Genomic DNA, 15,131 nt, shown 5'->3' on the forward strand with positions numbered 1-15,131 from the left:
GACCATTTTGCATAAATTACTGCAATAATATAACTTGTTGGATTAAAGGAAATAATTGAGGCACTACTGAGGTGTTAAGGAAGCCAAGGTTTCTTTAATGGTAGCTTTTTGATGTGATTTTTGTTGATAGATTTGGTGTCTGTTTTTCCTTCCATCAAATTTCACATTGAGATATTTTGAATAGCCAGCTTCTTTAGCAATGACCTCCTGTGACCTATCCTACTTGTGGAAAAAAAAAAAAATATTGAATACTCGATTGGACAGGTGTCAACTGAATCTTCCCTGTGATTGTGTCAAGAATGTAACATTTCTGTTTTAAAAACTCATTTTTTTTAAAAGAACAGAATTAATTTAATTTGTCTGAGAAACAAATTTGGAGGTTTCATCAGGTGAGAGCCAAACTAATCATAGCTTTAATAGCTCATAAACCTTTTTGATGTTCTGATTTATTGAAATGCTCCTGAAAGAAAAATCACATGTAGGAGACGTAAGTGGAGAAAATTCTTAAACTAATGTAGTTGATTGTGAAATAGTTGGTGTGAACTCTTTAATTTATGCAGATGTTTTTTTTCCTCCTTTTTTCTGGTGATGCAGGCATGCAACAATAGCTCCAGCTTAAGTTATTGTTACAGATTTACAATTATTGATTCTGTTCTGACCTGCAGAGAATCTGAATTGATTAAAACTTTGGATTGTAATTAGAAAATCAATGATATGAGCCTTAGAATTCAGAGCATATCTAGTTCAGAGACATTTAAAAATCTGCTTGACTGTTTTGTGAGGAGCTGAGAGGCATCTTAAATTGATCCACTGGATCACACATTCCTCAATGTTTATCTGTTCTGTTAGGCTCAGCTAGCATTTAATATATATTTTATCTTATCCAACAAAAGTAGAATCTTACCAAAACTCAAATATGTTATTTGTAATTTTATCTACTTTATTGAACATATTATGTATTATTAGTGATGAGCACAAATTATGTGACTAAAGTAAAGACTTCAGAGCTAAAAGAAACTGATCTGAACTTACTGAGCATGAATACAGCTGCAGGAGTTAAAACAAGGAGGGAGATTACTTTGTTTCCTGCCTGCCTTGTTCAGAGGAAGATTTGTTGTGAAGGATTATGAACAATTTATCGTTTGTTCAGGTTATGCATTAAATTGTTAGAAGTTGGGACTAAAATAAGTGGTGTGCCGTTTGTCAGCATGAGCAACCTGATTTGTTTCCCTTTGCATCAAGTTTACATTATGCTTGTTTTTTTTAAGAATTAATATAAATACAATATTTGCTTGATTTAAATAAAAAAAAAATGTTTGAATTATGAGTATTCTTTTGTCAAAGGAATGCAATGTGCTGCCATCTTGTGGTCAGTCTGAAACCGCAGCTGCCACACAAAACATGTTTGTACTATAGAAGCTGTTCTGTCTACACATACAGTGATTTTGCAGAATTGTGTGCAACAAAGTAATATAATAAATGAGAATGTTTACTGCGGGTGTCGCTGTACCTAAATCTCTTCTCTATTTATGCTGCTTGCCCTGTAGCAAGGCAGAGACAGCTGCTGAGAAAACCTTCCATTCAGAGGTAAAAGTGTTAGTCAAAGTAAATATAAAACATAAGCTACTTTTACTCATTTAGAAATGTTTTAAGTTTTCTATTTGCTTGGCAAAATAAATACATTTTAACTTGTCAGATCTCTGATTTATATTCTATAGGTTTTGTAACTGGTTGTTTCAAGATACTCTGCATAAAACATTTTTTCCATGCATCTAGAAATGAATGAACGGGTAAAGTAGAGAATTCTTAAGACAACTTCTCCAACAAAAACTAGTTCAGTGTTTTGCACCTTACAGTTAAAGCAAATCAACCATTGCTTTATTATAAAAGTGTTGTATAATTACATTTTGGGTTATTCACTAGCTGTAATACAAAATGACAAAATATTATCTGAAATATATTTGGATTTTTTTATCCTAATATAGGAGCACAAGACTACATGACTAACTTCCTGCATTAAAATAGTGAAACAAGTGTTTTGATTTGCTAAATTAAAGCCCTCTTAAATCCGTCTGTTGAATTAACTCAATTGAAAGAAGAAACACGCATCGCAACACATCCAGCTTTACTCTTTATTGTGTTAAAAGCCCGTGGGGAATTTATTCATCTGAGTTAACGGTAGAAAAATTTACATTCGTGTGACAACTGAATGAAATAACGAATAAGAAAATCAAAAATTCAAAAACTTACCAAAGGGAGAAAAAAACAAGCATGTCTCATACAACAATATTAGCATTAGTAAGGATATGATTGTGGACAAATTTGAAGTAATTTTAGTTTAACTTGTTTGGAGGTGGGTTTGACAATTAGGCCAGGAGCTTAGTATTTATATCCCAGAACATTTTTTAAACTTGTGTTAGCAAGTCTTAACAGAATGTTTACTTTCCTGATTTAATGTTAACATCTGTTTTGTTAGGAATCTGTTCTTGATGTAATTTTTTTTACTATCACTGAGTGCCTAAATCTTAAAATAATAGTAGAAAAATTAAAAGTAAACCAAAAAGAATAAAACATCAAACAAGAATTTTAAGATTTTTATTAAATATTTTCTTAGCATCTATCTCCCCAGACATAACCCACCTCCAAACACCAAAACCAATGTTCCCAAGACAGCATGCTTGTCTTACTGTTCAAAGGTTTTAGTCAGATCAACTGAAATGTTCTAATTTTGCACAATTAGACCATTTATACAAATGTACAAATGCCAGAATGTACAGCAGGTAGCCCACAATAAGCCTATAATAAATCTAAAATAAAAGTTTTACTGGGGTAAAACGATAACTTTACAGTCTCTCTCAAAAAAAAAAAAAAAAACTAAGTTGAAAATAAATAGCTGGAACAATTTATCAATGGAGTGATTGCAAAGCTTCACAGAAGAGCACCTGAAGTAAGAAAAGCATACAAAACCTAAATTCAAATTATTCAGCATACACTGTAAAAAAAATTTGGCAGCTTGTGTCAAAGGCCAAACGTTAAAGGGTTTTAAGGAGACACTGACAGAAATGGCATGTAAACACGCCGAGCACAGGACAAAAATGGTTGTAGATCCAACTCGAGTTAAACTTTAAATAACATTTCTGACTGAACACACTGAGGAACGGTGCAGATAGTCAAGCAGAATATTTTAACGCTACAACTGGATGCAACTCCTGATACTCGTCTGATCCTCAGTGGGAAAAATCACCCACTGTTGGTTGGTCACAGGCTCAAACATTCAGCTTCATACGCTTGGCATCGCATCAGCTACACAACTGTTTTTGTAAACCTGGAGTGGGAAACAGGACAGGCTTGAGTTCTCACACACAGCAGTCACAAGAAATATGACACATTTATGATTCATGTGGAACATTACAGGGTGGAAGAGTAAATGGGGTCCTTTAGAGTGATGCTAACTAAGGGGAGGAGTTCTAGTGGAAAATTATGAACCAAAAAAGGCATGAATTATCATGCATATCAACTATCTTTATAGGTTTCATATACTGTAAAAGTACAGCTGGTAATTTAGAAATGTAAATGCATATACAGTATATATATATTTAAAAGAATAAATAATTTAAATGTGTGAAGATGCCACATTATAGCAGTTTCTGGCAGCACAAGGAGGTTTTTGTGTCGTTTACTCACTAATGCCAACATATAAACCTTTTTGATTATTAAACATCTAGCAGATAAACTTACAGTTAGAAGGAAAAATTGGGTGAGACTGAATCTTTACTTTCAAAATGAGATTTTAAGATGGGACAATTTAACCGTTGTGTCTCAACGGTGGAAATTTAAGAGTTGAGGGAATTAGAAACCCAATAAATCCACTGCAGTTCCCCCCAAAGCATGGCACCTCTGGTAAAAACACACAAGGAAGGTATGGGGATGCTATTTTGTCTGTGTCTTTTGTAACAGTGACCCATGCAACCGACCCGTATTCCATCATTCAATGGTACGGTACAGTTAGGGCAGAGGTACTTTTGATAACACAGTCCATTGACTAGGACAAGCATGAGGCATACAAATGTGTCACATTTGTCATCTCACTAGTATGACGCCACATTAAGCACCTGCCTGGTGACAAAGGAAACGGTCTCCTGAATACGATGGGCCATAAAATATGCCTCTTCTCCATGGGCGTGGCTTCAACTGGTTCTTTCCCAGTCCTACTCAGCCAAATTCATCTCCATTTGCAGATCCTGCACAATTCTTTCCTGTCTTCTGGAACCTCCTCAGGGTGGTAAAAGCCAGATAATATGTACACGCCATTTGATTTGTAGCAGACTGCACTTGGTCGCCTGACATTCAAGCAACTTGATTGATTTATGTCAATGGACAATTGAAGGCCGGACTTTGTAAACTTGTGGAATAATATCTCAACCACCATTTTCAATTAACATGGGAAACCATAATTCCATGGTCAAACATTGAGGTCCAAACTTTTTTATCAATTGTGGTGGAAGAGAGCATGTAGAGTCAAGTGGACCAAACAACCCGCAATCAATAAATATATCAAGAGATTTTAGTGAAACTGGCCGTCCAAGGGTACATGTGTGGACTACGCTTTTATCTCATGGCCCACCCATGTTCCTGTCCATGTTCATGTCCACATAATGAATAACACGCCGCCAATGGAGACCCACAACTTGCCAGGTCCAAACCAGACATTAACTGGGTAGAGTGAGACCAGACAATGGAGAACTATTGCATACTGCAACACACAGACTCATGCCACGTCGCTCAGTCGACACCAGGCACTGGAGGACCAAACGTGACACTTTTTTTATACATTTCTCTAACTTTTCATTCTTACCCTCCTCACCGTGTATGTTGGCAAGTTAGATTTGTCACAGTTCTAGTTATTTTCAGCATTTTCTTTATTGCTCTGACAGTAGGTATGGGCAAAGTTAGGCAAGTATCTATTTTTATGAGACTTTCTTTCTGACTCTTAGTCAACATACATCTGCCTTACCTAAATGGCATTTCCTCTGGCTGGGGGAATGGACCTCTGTTATGTCCTGTTTATACCCAACAGAACCAGGAAGTCTTGGATTAATAATTAAAATTCCGTAACATTGATCAACATAAAAAAGTATAAATTAAAAAAAAACCCTCTATAATATCCAATTTCAAAAGAATTTTCGATAATTAGGACAGTGGTAATTTCGTAAATTACAATATCTGAATGCAAGTTTTTTTCCATCCACAAAATGACTGCAAATCAAAAAAAAAAGAATGTTTGATTTTCCAATCTACCATTTCTTTCTTTGAAAGGCTTCCAGCACATTTTCACCGAGTTTAAAACTGAACTAAAAACATTTTAATGCAATTTAAATTCTTGATGATTGTCCCCAGAAAATCTCTATTTCAAATCCTCACATATTTCTATGATTTGCATTAATACTCTGTTTACTGTAGCACGCTACTCAACTTTAAAGTCCGACTAAATAATGTTTTTTACTAAAATATTTTCCACTACTGCTTACACCAGTGCCAGCTAATATCAGCACAAAGGCTTCACCACAACAGACCAATACAATTTACTCCAATTACCAGAGAAAGGCAGTAACAGCCTCTAGTAGTGCTATGTATGCTAACACATACAGTAACGTTGGCACATATAGGTTTACAGTTTGCAGTAATTCATTGCTAACTGTTGCAGTTTTTTAATTTGTCTGAATTATTCAAAGTGCTTTACAGAAAACAAATATTTAAAACAAAAGTCAAACCTAGATTACAAAAAATAAATATTTAACAGTACCTAAAGATTTTTTTTCTTAATTTTAAGTTTACAGGCATGGATGGGTTTGCACAGTAAAGCAGATTTAGCTTACCGAACTGCAATCAATGCTGGGATTTATTTCACTTTCAAATCTAAAAATGACTTAAACTGTAACATCATGCAGGGCAGTCTACTGTTTAACTGTAGCATTAAACCATTTGTAGTGAAGGATTACACTCTATGTGCTACCCTACATAAACAAAACAGAAAACCGGTTACACAAAACTGGGATCATTTCAGGTACATGGAAACTATTTTTGGGGTGTTTTGGCACATTAAGTTGAAACAAGGTGACTATGAGGATGTGAAATGAGCATAGAACAAAAAAAAAATGAATATTTACACACACATAATCTGTCATTTTTTTGAAATTGCTCAGTTGCTCTGAATCTTTCTATTTCATCTTCTTCTCTTTCCATTTCATTTAAGCCTTCTCCTCTACCAGAAAGACTTTATCCAACTCTCTCAAAATCCACAAGTAAATCATTTTCCTTCTTTTACATCTTGAAGTTGCCCTGAGGCAAAAATCTCAGATCAGTGACCATTGTAGTAATCCCCTGCAGGATATTTCACTGGTCAAATGCAACTAAGACTCCTAAAATGGTCCTTCTACACCGCCTGCTTGATTCTGACCAAACTTTCCCTAATTTAGAACCAGTATTGAGTTCTCAGTATGTATGCTTGTTTGTAAAATGGAATAAGACCAACTTTCCTTTGTTTTTTAACTGATCGTCCTCTTTGTGAAACCATGTACAGCAAAGCAGACTTGTCCAAGGTACCAGTGGTCAAAGTTTCTTGTTTCAATTATTTCCTTACACTCAAACTGATCCTCGATCAGTCTCAGGGCAACTTCCAACTATTTTGGCACAATTTCAGGTTGTAACTCTTGCTCACTACAGCCATTTTCTGTCCTTTCAAGACAATATTGTGAAAGTGACAGAATGTGTAGTCCAGTTGACCCTGGTGGTTTCAGTGAATAATGGGAGCCGATCGGTCATTGGACATTGTCTTCTTGAGTTTAACGCCTCGCCGGATAGTCACCAGAAAGTCCTCCATCTCGCAGTACTCCGTCTCCTCCAGGAGTTCAGGGAGAGGCCGGCGTTCCCATTCTGTCAGCCGACTGCCCGGCTGAGGCGGTGGGGTAGGAGGATCTGATCCTTCGACCGGCTGCTGGGTTCCCCAGGCGACGGACTTTGGTGACAGCGGCCCGTTGCTGCTAGGTGACAAAGGGGTGGTAGGGGGGCTTAACGGGGTCCGTGGTGTATTACCATCTTCTGCTCTGCTTGGGAAACCAGGATGTTCAGGCACAGTAGGGGTTTTCACTGGGATCATAGGGGGCTTGATAGGGATTGGACCCAAGTTCAGGCCCCCAGAGGGTCGACGTAAGTTGGGTTTGGATGATGGAGTCCGTCGAATCGTAGCCACCCCAGGGGTAATGATGGCTGAGTGATTAGAAGGCAGACCGGCAGTGGAAGCAGGGCGCTTGGACTGAAACATGCGGCGGTAGGACTGACTAATGTCACTGTTCCTTGGGATGGTTGAGGACTTATCGAAGTCTGACTGATGTTCGCCCTCCTGATCAGCACCGACAGAGTAGTAGTCGCAGTCTGACACTGTGGAGAGCAAAGAAACTGTCAAGGTAAGTTTAGCCAGGATAAATGCTTAGCTAAAGCTTTTCTCAATCAAAATCTTGTCTATAATACTGTAAAAACACAAAATCTAACCATGCATTTGTCTAGTTTCTAGCACAAACATCTTGGCACATTTGAAATAAGACAACTCTAACTTACAAGTAACTGTTAAGCAAGATATAGGAGCTTGTTTTAAGTCAATAATTATTTAATATTAATGAAACAGTACTAGCTCCACCAGTATGTTAACTTATGACGAGACATTTTTTATAAGTGAAATAATTTGCCAGTGAAACTAGTACTTTTTCATCTATATTAAAAAATTAATGACTATAAATAAGCTCCTGTCTGTTTGAAAAACATCCTGCTTTATGGAATTTTACGAGGGTAAAATTATTCCGTATGTTACTGTAGTATTGTGTCAGTAGCAGTAGTAACAGTAGTAGTAACAATGTGTGCATGCACCTTGTGAAGGGATGGTGTCCTCTGAGCAGCAGGGTGTGTTGGTCTGGCTGCTGTAGCCACTGGAGCCTTGCAGCGAGTCCCTGCTGGAGCCGTGGATGTCCAGCTGGAGGCCTCGGGCCAGAGCTCTGGCCAGCTCCTCGTGGGCCTCCTTCTCCCCCTGGAGTGGAGGCAAGAGATCATTGTCAAGGTTTGCATCTTTGGCTTTTAAATTCTGTCTCTGAATGTTTTTTTTTTTGTTTTTTTTCTCCTTAAACAGACTTTTGAAGACATCACAGTGTGGTTTCCTTTAATCCCCTGTTGGTCCTCAACTGGAGTGGTGACATTAGAGCCCTGGTGGCTGCTGGGATCTGTAGTATCTCTCCTGTCTTTACTCCGCCTCAGAGTGTTGACCATCGGCTGGTCGTACGGACCTGGTTTGGCCCAGTCCTGGACAAGAAGAAAAGTTCAACATCTTATTGTAATTCCATTCGTAGCAAAGATGTGGGAATGAAAATCTGTGTTAATGGGTGCAGTTAAAGCTGCACCATGCAACTTTTATGAAAAATATAGTTTTGTTAAAATTATCATTATGCCAAGACAGTATAAGACATCTGTGAAAAAAAAAACTCCTCTACTTTCTTAGTTACATTCTGCAGATTTAATAGTCTTTTGTTTTGAGTGTGAAGCTTTGCTTGGCAGCATTAAACTATCTAACCAGCAGAGGAAAATAATCTGATTTCTGTTTCCAATTTGTGCATCTTGGATGCCTCCACTATGAAAGAAAAGAGCAGAGATGAAATAAGGAAAAACTGAAGGGAAAATGGGCGGAAATCATGGAGGAATGCGGATCAAACCTTCCAGGACGGGACTCTGGATGATGGGATCACTCCAATCCCTGACGGGCCGGGAGGCGAGAGCTCTCCCGTTTGGCTGAAACCCGAGCGAGACCACGCCCAGGTAGGTGAAACACACTGATAGGAGGGCGAGGAGATGGGGGAGGTGGTGGTGGAGGAAGAGGAATAGGTGACGTATGAAGGGTGGAGGTGGGTGTCCAGGCCCTGCAGGACCACTCCGTGAAGACAGAGGGCAGCGTGATGGTCAAAGCCATTTGGCAACTGAAGGTGAGCGGGTGAAGGAGAGGCAGAAACACAAGTGCAAAATTAATGATGGTGGTTTGGTATGAAAACGTGGCGAAGATGGGAAAATTCTATTTTGTGAAGGGGTTCCGAGTGTGGGTCAACCTCAGTAGGGTAGTTTTTTGTTCTCTAAGTCGGTGCTCATTGATAACAGAATAGGCATAACCGTATTACCAGCATGTGTTTCCACATGTATTCGTTCACCTGTTGTTGCCCGGAGCTGGGCTCAGGATGTGAGGGAGAGGAAGAGGAAGAGGAGGACTCCTCATTGACAGACTGAGTGAACAAAGCAGAGACACACAACTGCAGCACAGCAAAGCACACCGAAAAACAAAACAAACTGTCTGCAAGATAAAGACAAGAGACGCAGAAACAAATAATAGAAAAAACCAACAACAAAGCGAAACAAAATAAAAGGAGCAAATCTTAATGAAATCCAATGATAGAGCCGAGGAGTCAAGACAGGCTTGTAAAAAAGCCAACGACACAGAAATTTTATGTAAAAGAAGATGATGAAGGTCAACCATGAATCAGAGATGTTTAGCTTTTTTTTTTCCCCACTGAACATTAAAATGCTGTTTGTCATATTTAACCAAACCAAGATGTCATGAGGTGAGCAGAGACATGAAGCCATGAATTTACAAACAATAACACAAAGCTGAAACATTTAGATTTTAATTGCATGCTGTACATGTTACTGGAAATGCAAAAGTTATTGCTGTATGCAACCCGGTATGCAAAACGGCAGCATCTTTCCTGCAGTAGAAGACTTTTGTATTACCTCAGTTCACAAAAATATGAAAAAAAAAAAGTCAGACTGAGGTCAAACTAAGACTTGTTAGTTGAGGTTAAACTAAAACATTGAGCAGAGGATCAGAGGAGCACATCTTTAATAAAGAGATGCTTAGAAATTCTCCAGACAGAGGTGTTCAGGTGCGTTAGGAACCAACCAGCAACCGTTACCTGCAAGTTGTCTGGAGGCATTGGTGAAGGGGATTTGGACTGGTAGGCATCCTGGGAAATGAAGCCAGAGTCATGGGAGGAGACCGAAGAGAGACGAGCCGGCGTCTGCTGGGGCAGCACCGAGGAAGATGAGGAGGAGGAGGCACGGTAACGAAAGTGGGAGGTGGGGGAGTGGCAGTGTGAGCCGCTGGAGCGAGAGTCGCTGCTGTTCACGCTGTTCAGGCTGCTGTGTGACGAAGGAGAAGGAATGTTAGATGGCTCAACTTCATTAAAAGGGAAAGTGTGTTTGGGGAAAACTCTTGTTTGCTTGGGATTTTTGTGAAGACGACATATTGCCTTTATTCATTCAAAGTCCTACTATGCTAATGCTAAATTTGTAAAGAATGAAAATCAAAAAGGCAATCATGTATTGGAACATAAAAGAAAACCCCGATGCTGTGCATATAGACAGAACAATTTATGATTCATTTAGAGATTCTTAAAGTTTAAGAACTTAAAAGCAGCAACAGTTGCATCCAAGTTTGGATCATCACTTTTTCACAGTGAGTCAAGCCAGACCGCAATCGGTTTTCTAAGATAATTATATCTGGATTGACACCAAAACCACAGAGATAAGTTTGCACCGAGACCAAAAGACAAGTTTATCCTCAGAAGCATAAGGACAAGAGCAGATTTTATAAAATGTTCACAAAACTTACTGAAAAACTAAGAAAATTGGGATTTTCAGGAAAAAGAAAAAGTCAAACAAAAAAAAACGGTCAACGTAGTAACCACAAGGTGGCAGTAGGGAATTGATTCTCAGTTCACCAAGTTTGGTTGCTCAGATAATGAACAGTTTGGTATCCGTCTGCTGGCTGAACCAAACAGGCTAAGTGATCCAAAACACTTAAAGCTCCAAGTCTTAACCCATAGAAAAATCCAACAAAGACTCCCAGAAGGGCTGTAATTTATTTATTTTTTAAAATACTCAGAGATCAGACATTAAAAAATGTGAAGCATAAAATCGTCATAAACGGTGGAGAAAATATACAGCAGATAAAAAAAGAAGTCTAAATGCATTTAAAAATATCCTATGAGTAAATGCAAAATAAACAAATGCAGAGAAAAAGCACTGTCCTAAATTAACAATTAAATGACAAAAGATAATAAAATGAGACATAAAATCCACAGTTAGGTGAAAAAAACCCCCTAAAACTAGCAAATGTTCCCAAATTGGTCCAAATGGTCTTCTGAAGCTGTAAAAAGTGCAGCCAACGATAAAGACACAAAGGATTCAGTTTGTGATTGATTGATGTTCTTATTGAACCTTCCTGGTTTTCTGGTTTCATAACAATGTTAAGTGCAGGGCTCTGCTGTCAAACACACCTGCACATGCTGGACTTCCTGGATACGGTGGTGCTTGGAGAGGAGGGAGGAGTTTGGTAAGACCAGGTGCACTCTGAGCCCTTCAGGTCTACAATTACCTGCAGAAACAGGGAAAAGAAAACAGTCTTTAAAAAAAGGAGGATTAAGGAAAGTTTCTGGTTCTGACGCTTCTTTGTGGAGAAGGAGATGGCATGGGAGATAATGCTCTTGATATACAAGTTCATTAGCATTATATATATATATATATTATATATATATATATATATATAAAAACACATCTGCAAAGTTTGCATTAACCTGTGGATGGCAGAAAGAAAACATAAATTCAAGGTTCCAACATGTTTCATATAAATATTCCAGATTTTTCCATATTAAACTCTCCAATGTGTTACACCAATTTAAAATGTTTAAATACCAAGGTTTATTGAGAAGTTACAGCAGGTAATGAAACGAAAGGAAAATGATAGAAGGGATAAAGAAACAAATGGAGAAATAATGAAAGAAGGAAAGAAAAAAGGAGGGAAAGGACAGAAGGAAATAAAGACATGAGTTAAATTGTTGTCAACTACAAGCAAAATAGGAATCGTGTTATATTTTATTTATAGCTAAAGAAAATCTCTTGCTTGTAATTATGCAGCATGATATGTTTAGGTTTACTGCTGGTTTCTAATGTAAAGAAACATTAAGGATTCATCTGATTAAGGTAATTAACGTCTCTGGAATAATGTTCTTTCACTTATGCAGAAATAGATGTTTAATTATTTCTACTGGAATCATTTTTTTTTTTTTTTTTGCAAAGTGTAGTAGTTATAAAAGATGGAAATTATTCTTAAACGATACGCTTTTCACATAGATTTGATCATTTGAACTGATTTATCCACTGCTGGCAGAAACTGTGTCAGAGTAAGTGGAGGCCGACCATCTGCTAGTTGGCTTCCAGCTCCGTCAAACAGGTTTTGGCTCCTTAAAGGACGCACATACTCCCACTTTTCAGTCAATGAACAATTATCCAAAATGTGGTGTTCCAGTTGGATCTGTACTTCACAGAATTCCGTCCAGAACTCCACTAAACTGCAACGTCTCAGATAAAATAAAAACATTTGGAAAGTTGGACTGAAAAAAACAAAAAAGAAAAAGAATCAACTAATGATATTTTCTGAATCACTGATCAGCTTTCTACATTATTTTCAACCTAGTTGCTTAGTTAAAAGTTTAAAGTGGAATTCTTACTTCTGTAGAGCAAATATGAATTAGATTAAAGCTGCATTAGAGGAAAGAAATATTAGGAGCTTGTTGGAGCTTCATGAAGAGAAAGAAAAGCAACAAAAATTTATAAGCAAGAACTCTGATTTACAATGAAACGATGAGCAGGTTTTTGTCTCTGACAGTTAATCTTTGTTCATACAGGAAGTTTGAGAAATAACTGAGAGTGTATTAGCATGCACAGCTAAGCAGAATCAGATTCATCTTGTGTCAAACACTGGTACCTGCTCACTGGAGGCAGGCAGCTTGTGTGGGTCCATGGTCAGGATCTTCAAATCATCTGTGAGAGTCTGGAGGTGGGTGATCTCCCCCAGCATGGACATCTCCTCATCCTGACATGCAAACACATCAGATCAGAGCGCTCCAAGTCTGCACAACTAAATAACTGCAGAATGAAGTCAGTCATTTTAAAAATGAATGCTCAGTATGATTATTATGTAGAATCTGATGATTTTAGCAACCTTAAAAATATATATTACTATGACTGATGTGGAAACACTAATCTTTCTTCACACAATTTCACATCAAACCATTTGTTTGAAAGCATAAACATTTTTGAACGCATCACTGACCACGACTGGCCGCAGCATGGAGACAAAAATGCAGAAACGGCTTCTCTCCTCCACCAACGCCCTCCGCACCGCCTGCTTCTCCGTCTCCTCCAGCAGCAGGTACTTATCGCTGACGTCCTGCATGGCGCTGTCCAGCTGGGGCTGAAGGTCTCCGCGACCTAAACACACAGATTTAGGTAGACACAGCTATAATGCATCATACCGCAGAGGAAAAGCTAAGACATGCTCACACAGGTTGCCGTCTGCTGTGCTTTGCATATTCATTACCTTACGGCTTTTTTTATTACATTTTGTCAAGTTTTAATCTGAATTTTAATAGGAATTTATATCCTACACAAACACAAATTGGTATTTAATTCTGAAGGAGGATTTTTTTTTTCCTTTCATCAAATAAAAATAATAAAATTCTGGCGTGCATAGGATTTAACCCCTTCTCCTTTGATATCCCTAAATAAAACCCAGTGAACCAATAGTGTTTAACAAAATACCATGCAGCTGATTAATTTCCCACTAAATATTTACTTTGCTTAGTTAGAAACATTAAAATTCAAGAGCTAAACTTAAACAATGCAATTAAAAATCATATATTTAAAGATAGTTTCAAAATATGAATTTTTTTTTTTTTTTTTGGAAAAAAAGTCTTTGCCATACATTAATTAATAAAAAAGGGGGTCAAACTGCTCAGAAAAAGAATCAAGAAAAATAAAAATATGAAAAAAGAATCTGAGATGGCAGTCAAACAGAGACCTGGATTTTGGATCAAACTCTGTGTGTGGTACATGGGGACATTTTATCACGCTGATGTCATCATAATTAAGATGAGGATTTAATGGCTAGGAGAAACAAAGAGGAAATAAAGAGGGAGGGGGCGGACAGCTTCAGGCAAACCAAATCCAGTTTATCATCCAGCTGTGGGATCCAGTTTCACCGTTCAGAACTTCTGTACAGACCTCTGTTCTCACACTACAAGCACTCCAACGGCTTCACAACAATAAGAGACTCCCACTAACCAGTAAACCACATCACAGATTCAAACAGCCAATCAGATGAGCTGGGAAACAAACAACTGCTGGAGTCCAATTAAAACACATTATTAGAGGACTGCTAATAATCTCTGCAGTTTTGATGAAGAAATGGAAACATGTGGAATTACTCAACTGCTTTTGGAAAACATCTGGCTTGATATGTTTTTATGTGAAGCATGCAGCCAAACCAGATTCATTTGTAAAGGGACAGAGTGTAATGTTCCACAGAAGACCAGCTTCGTCTGCATGCTCAGACTTCACTCTACCAGCTACTGTAACAGGATATATGTCCCATCATGGAAGCGTCCCCCCCCTTTAGGTGCTGAAGATTATTAATTTTAGAGAGTCTGTCAGTTATGTTGTCCTCACAATCCCCTCTGATGGCATCATATTTCAGATCCTGCTCAACTCTATAGTCAGTTTATTCTCATCATGTTTACTTTCAAACCACAAGCTTACATTAAAAGATTTGGTTGTGTCCCTGCTCTTTAAAATAATAATAAAAAAATAAAAAAAACTGGTTTAAAGTGACAGTTTAAATAAGTAGTCATAAATGGGATTTGTTATAAATGAGTGTTAATTTACAGAGAAAGAAGCTTTGGTATGAATGTTTCATTAGTCTTTTACGTATGTATATGGGAATGGTTACCAGTGTCAGAATATATCTAGCGCTAAAAAGCTTAAGATGTTTCAGTCATATTGTTCCTTCAGCTCAAAGTTCTTTTAATGAGATTCCAGAGACGGCGCTAAAGTGACCAAAGTTTTCTCCAGCAGCAAAAAGCATAAAGTATTTTTACATCGCCCCATCTCCACCTTTTGCTGCACATTGATGGTCAACTGGCTGAAAAAAGGGCTTTATGTATATTCTCACTTACAAAGAAGACAAACTCAGATGTTTGGAAATAGAT

General features: G+C 37.8%; 1 protein-coding gene across 4 annotated transcripts in view; it reads right to left on the bottom strand.

The window, feature by feature from the left end:
• Positions 1-2,118: 2,118 nt before the first annotated feature.
• The window catches only part of LOC103149722 (MTSS I-BAR domain containing 1), a 53,960-nt gene continuing 40,947 nt past the window's right edge, over positions 2,119-15,131 (bottom strand). The window contains exons 8-16 of one of the 4 annotated variants that reach the window (XM_007569020.2): positions 13,199-13,356; positions 12,851-12,958; positions 11,364-11,461; positions 9,999-10,224; positions 9,240-9,311; positions 8,754-9,014; positions 8,179-8,346; positions 7,921-8,077; positions 2,119-7,437 (exon numbers count right to left, since the gene is read on the bottom strand). In XM_007569020.2, coding sequence (XP_007569082.1) covers positions 6,794-7,437; positions 7,921-8,077; positions 8,179-8,346; positions 8,754-9,014; positions 9,240-9,311; positions 9,999-10,224; positions 11,364-11,461; positions 12,851-12,958; positions 13,199-13,356 — 1,892 coding nt within the window. In that variant the 3' untranslated portion in view covers positions 2,119-6,793. The remainder of the gene's footprint in view (positions 7,438-7,920; positions 8,078-8,178; positions 8,347-8,753; positions 9,015-9,239; positions 9,312-9,998; positions 10,225-11,363; positions 11,462-12,850; positions 12,959-13,198; positions 13,357-15,131) is intronic. The other 3 variants (XM_007569022.2, XM_007569023.2, XM_007569024.2) reach the window with 3 other exon arrangements.

This window comes from Poecilia formosa, unplaced genomic scaffold (assembly GCF_000485575.1).
Source record: "Poecilia formosa unplaced genomic scaffold, Poecilia_formosa-5.1.2 Scaffold235, whole genome shotgun sequence".
Taxonomy (NCBI): domain Eukaryota; kingdom Metazoa; phylum Chordata; class Actinopteri; order Cyprinodontiformes; family Poeciliidae; genus Poecilia; species Poecilia formosa.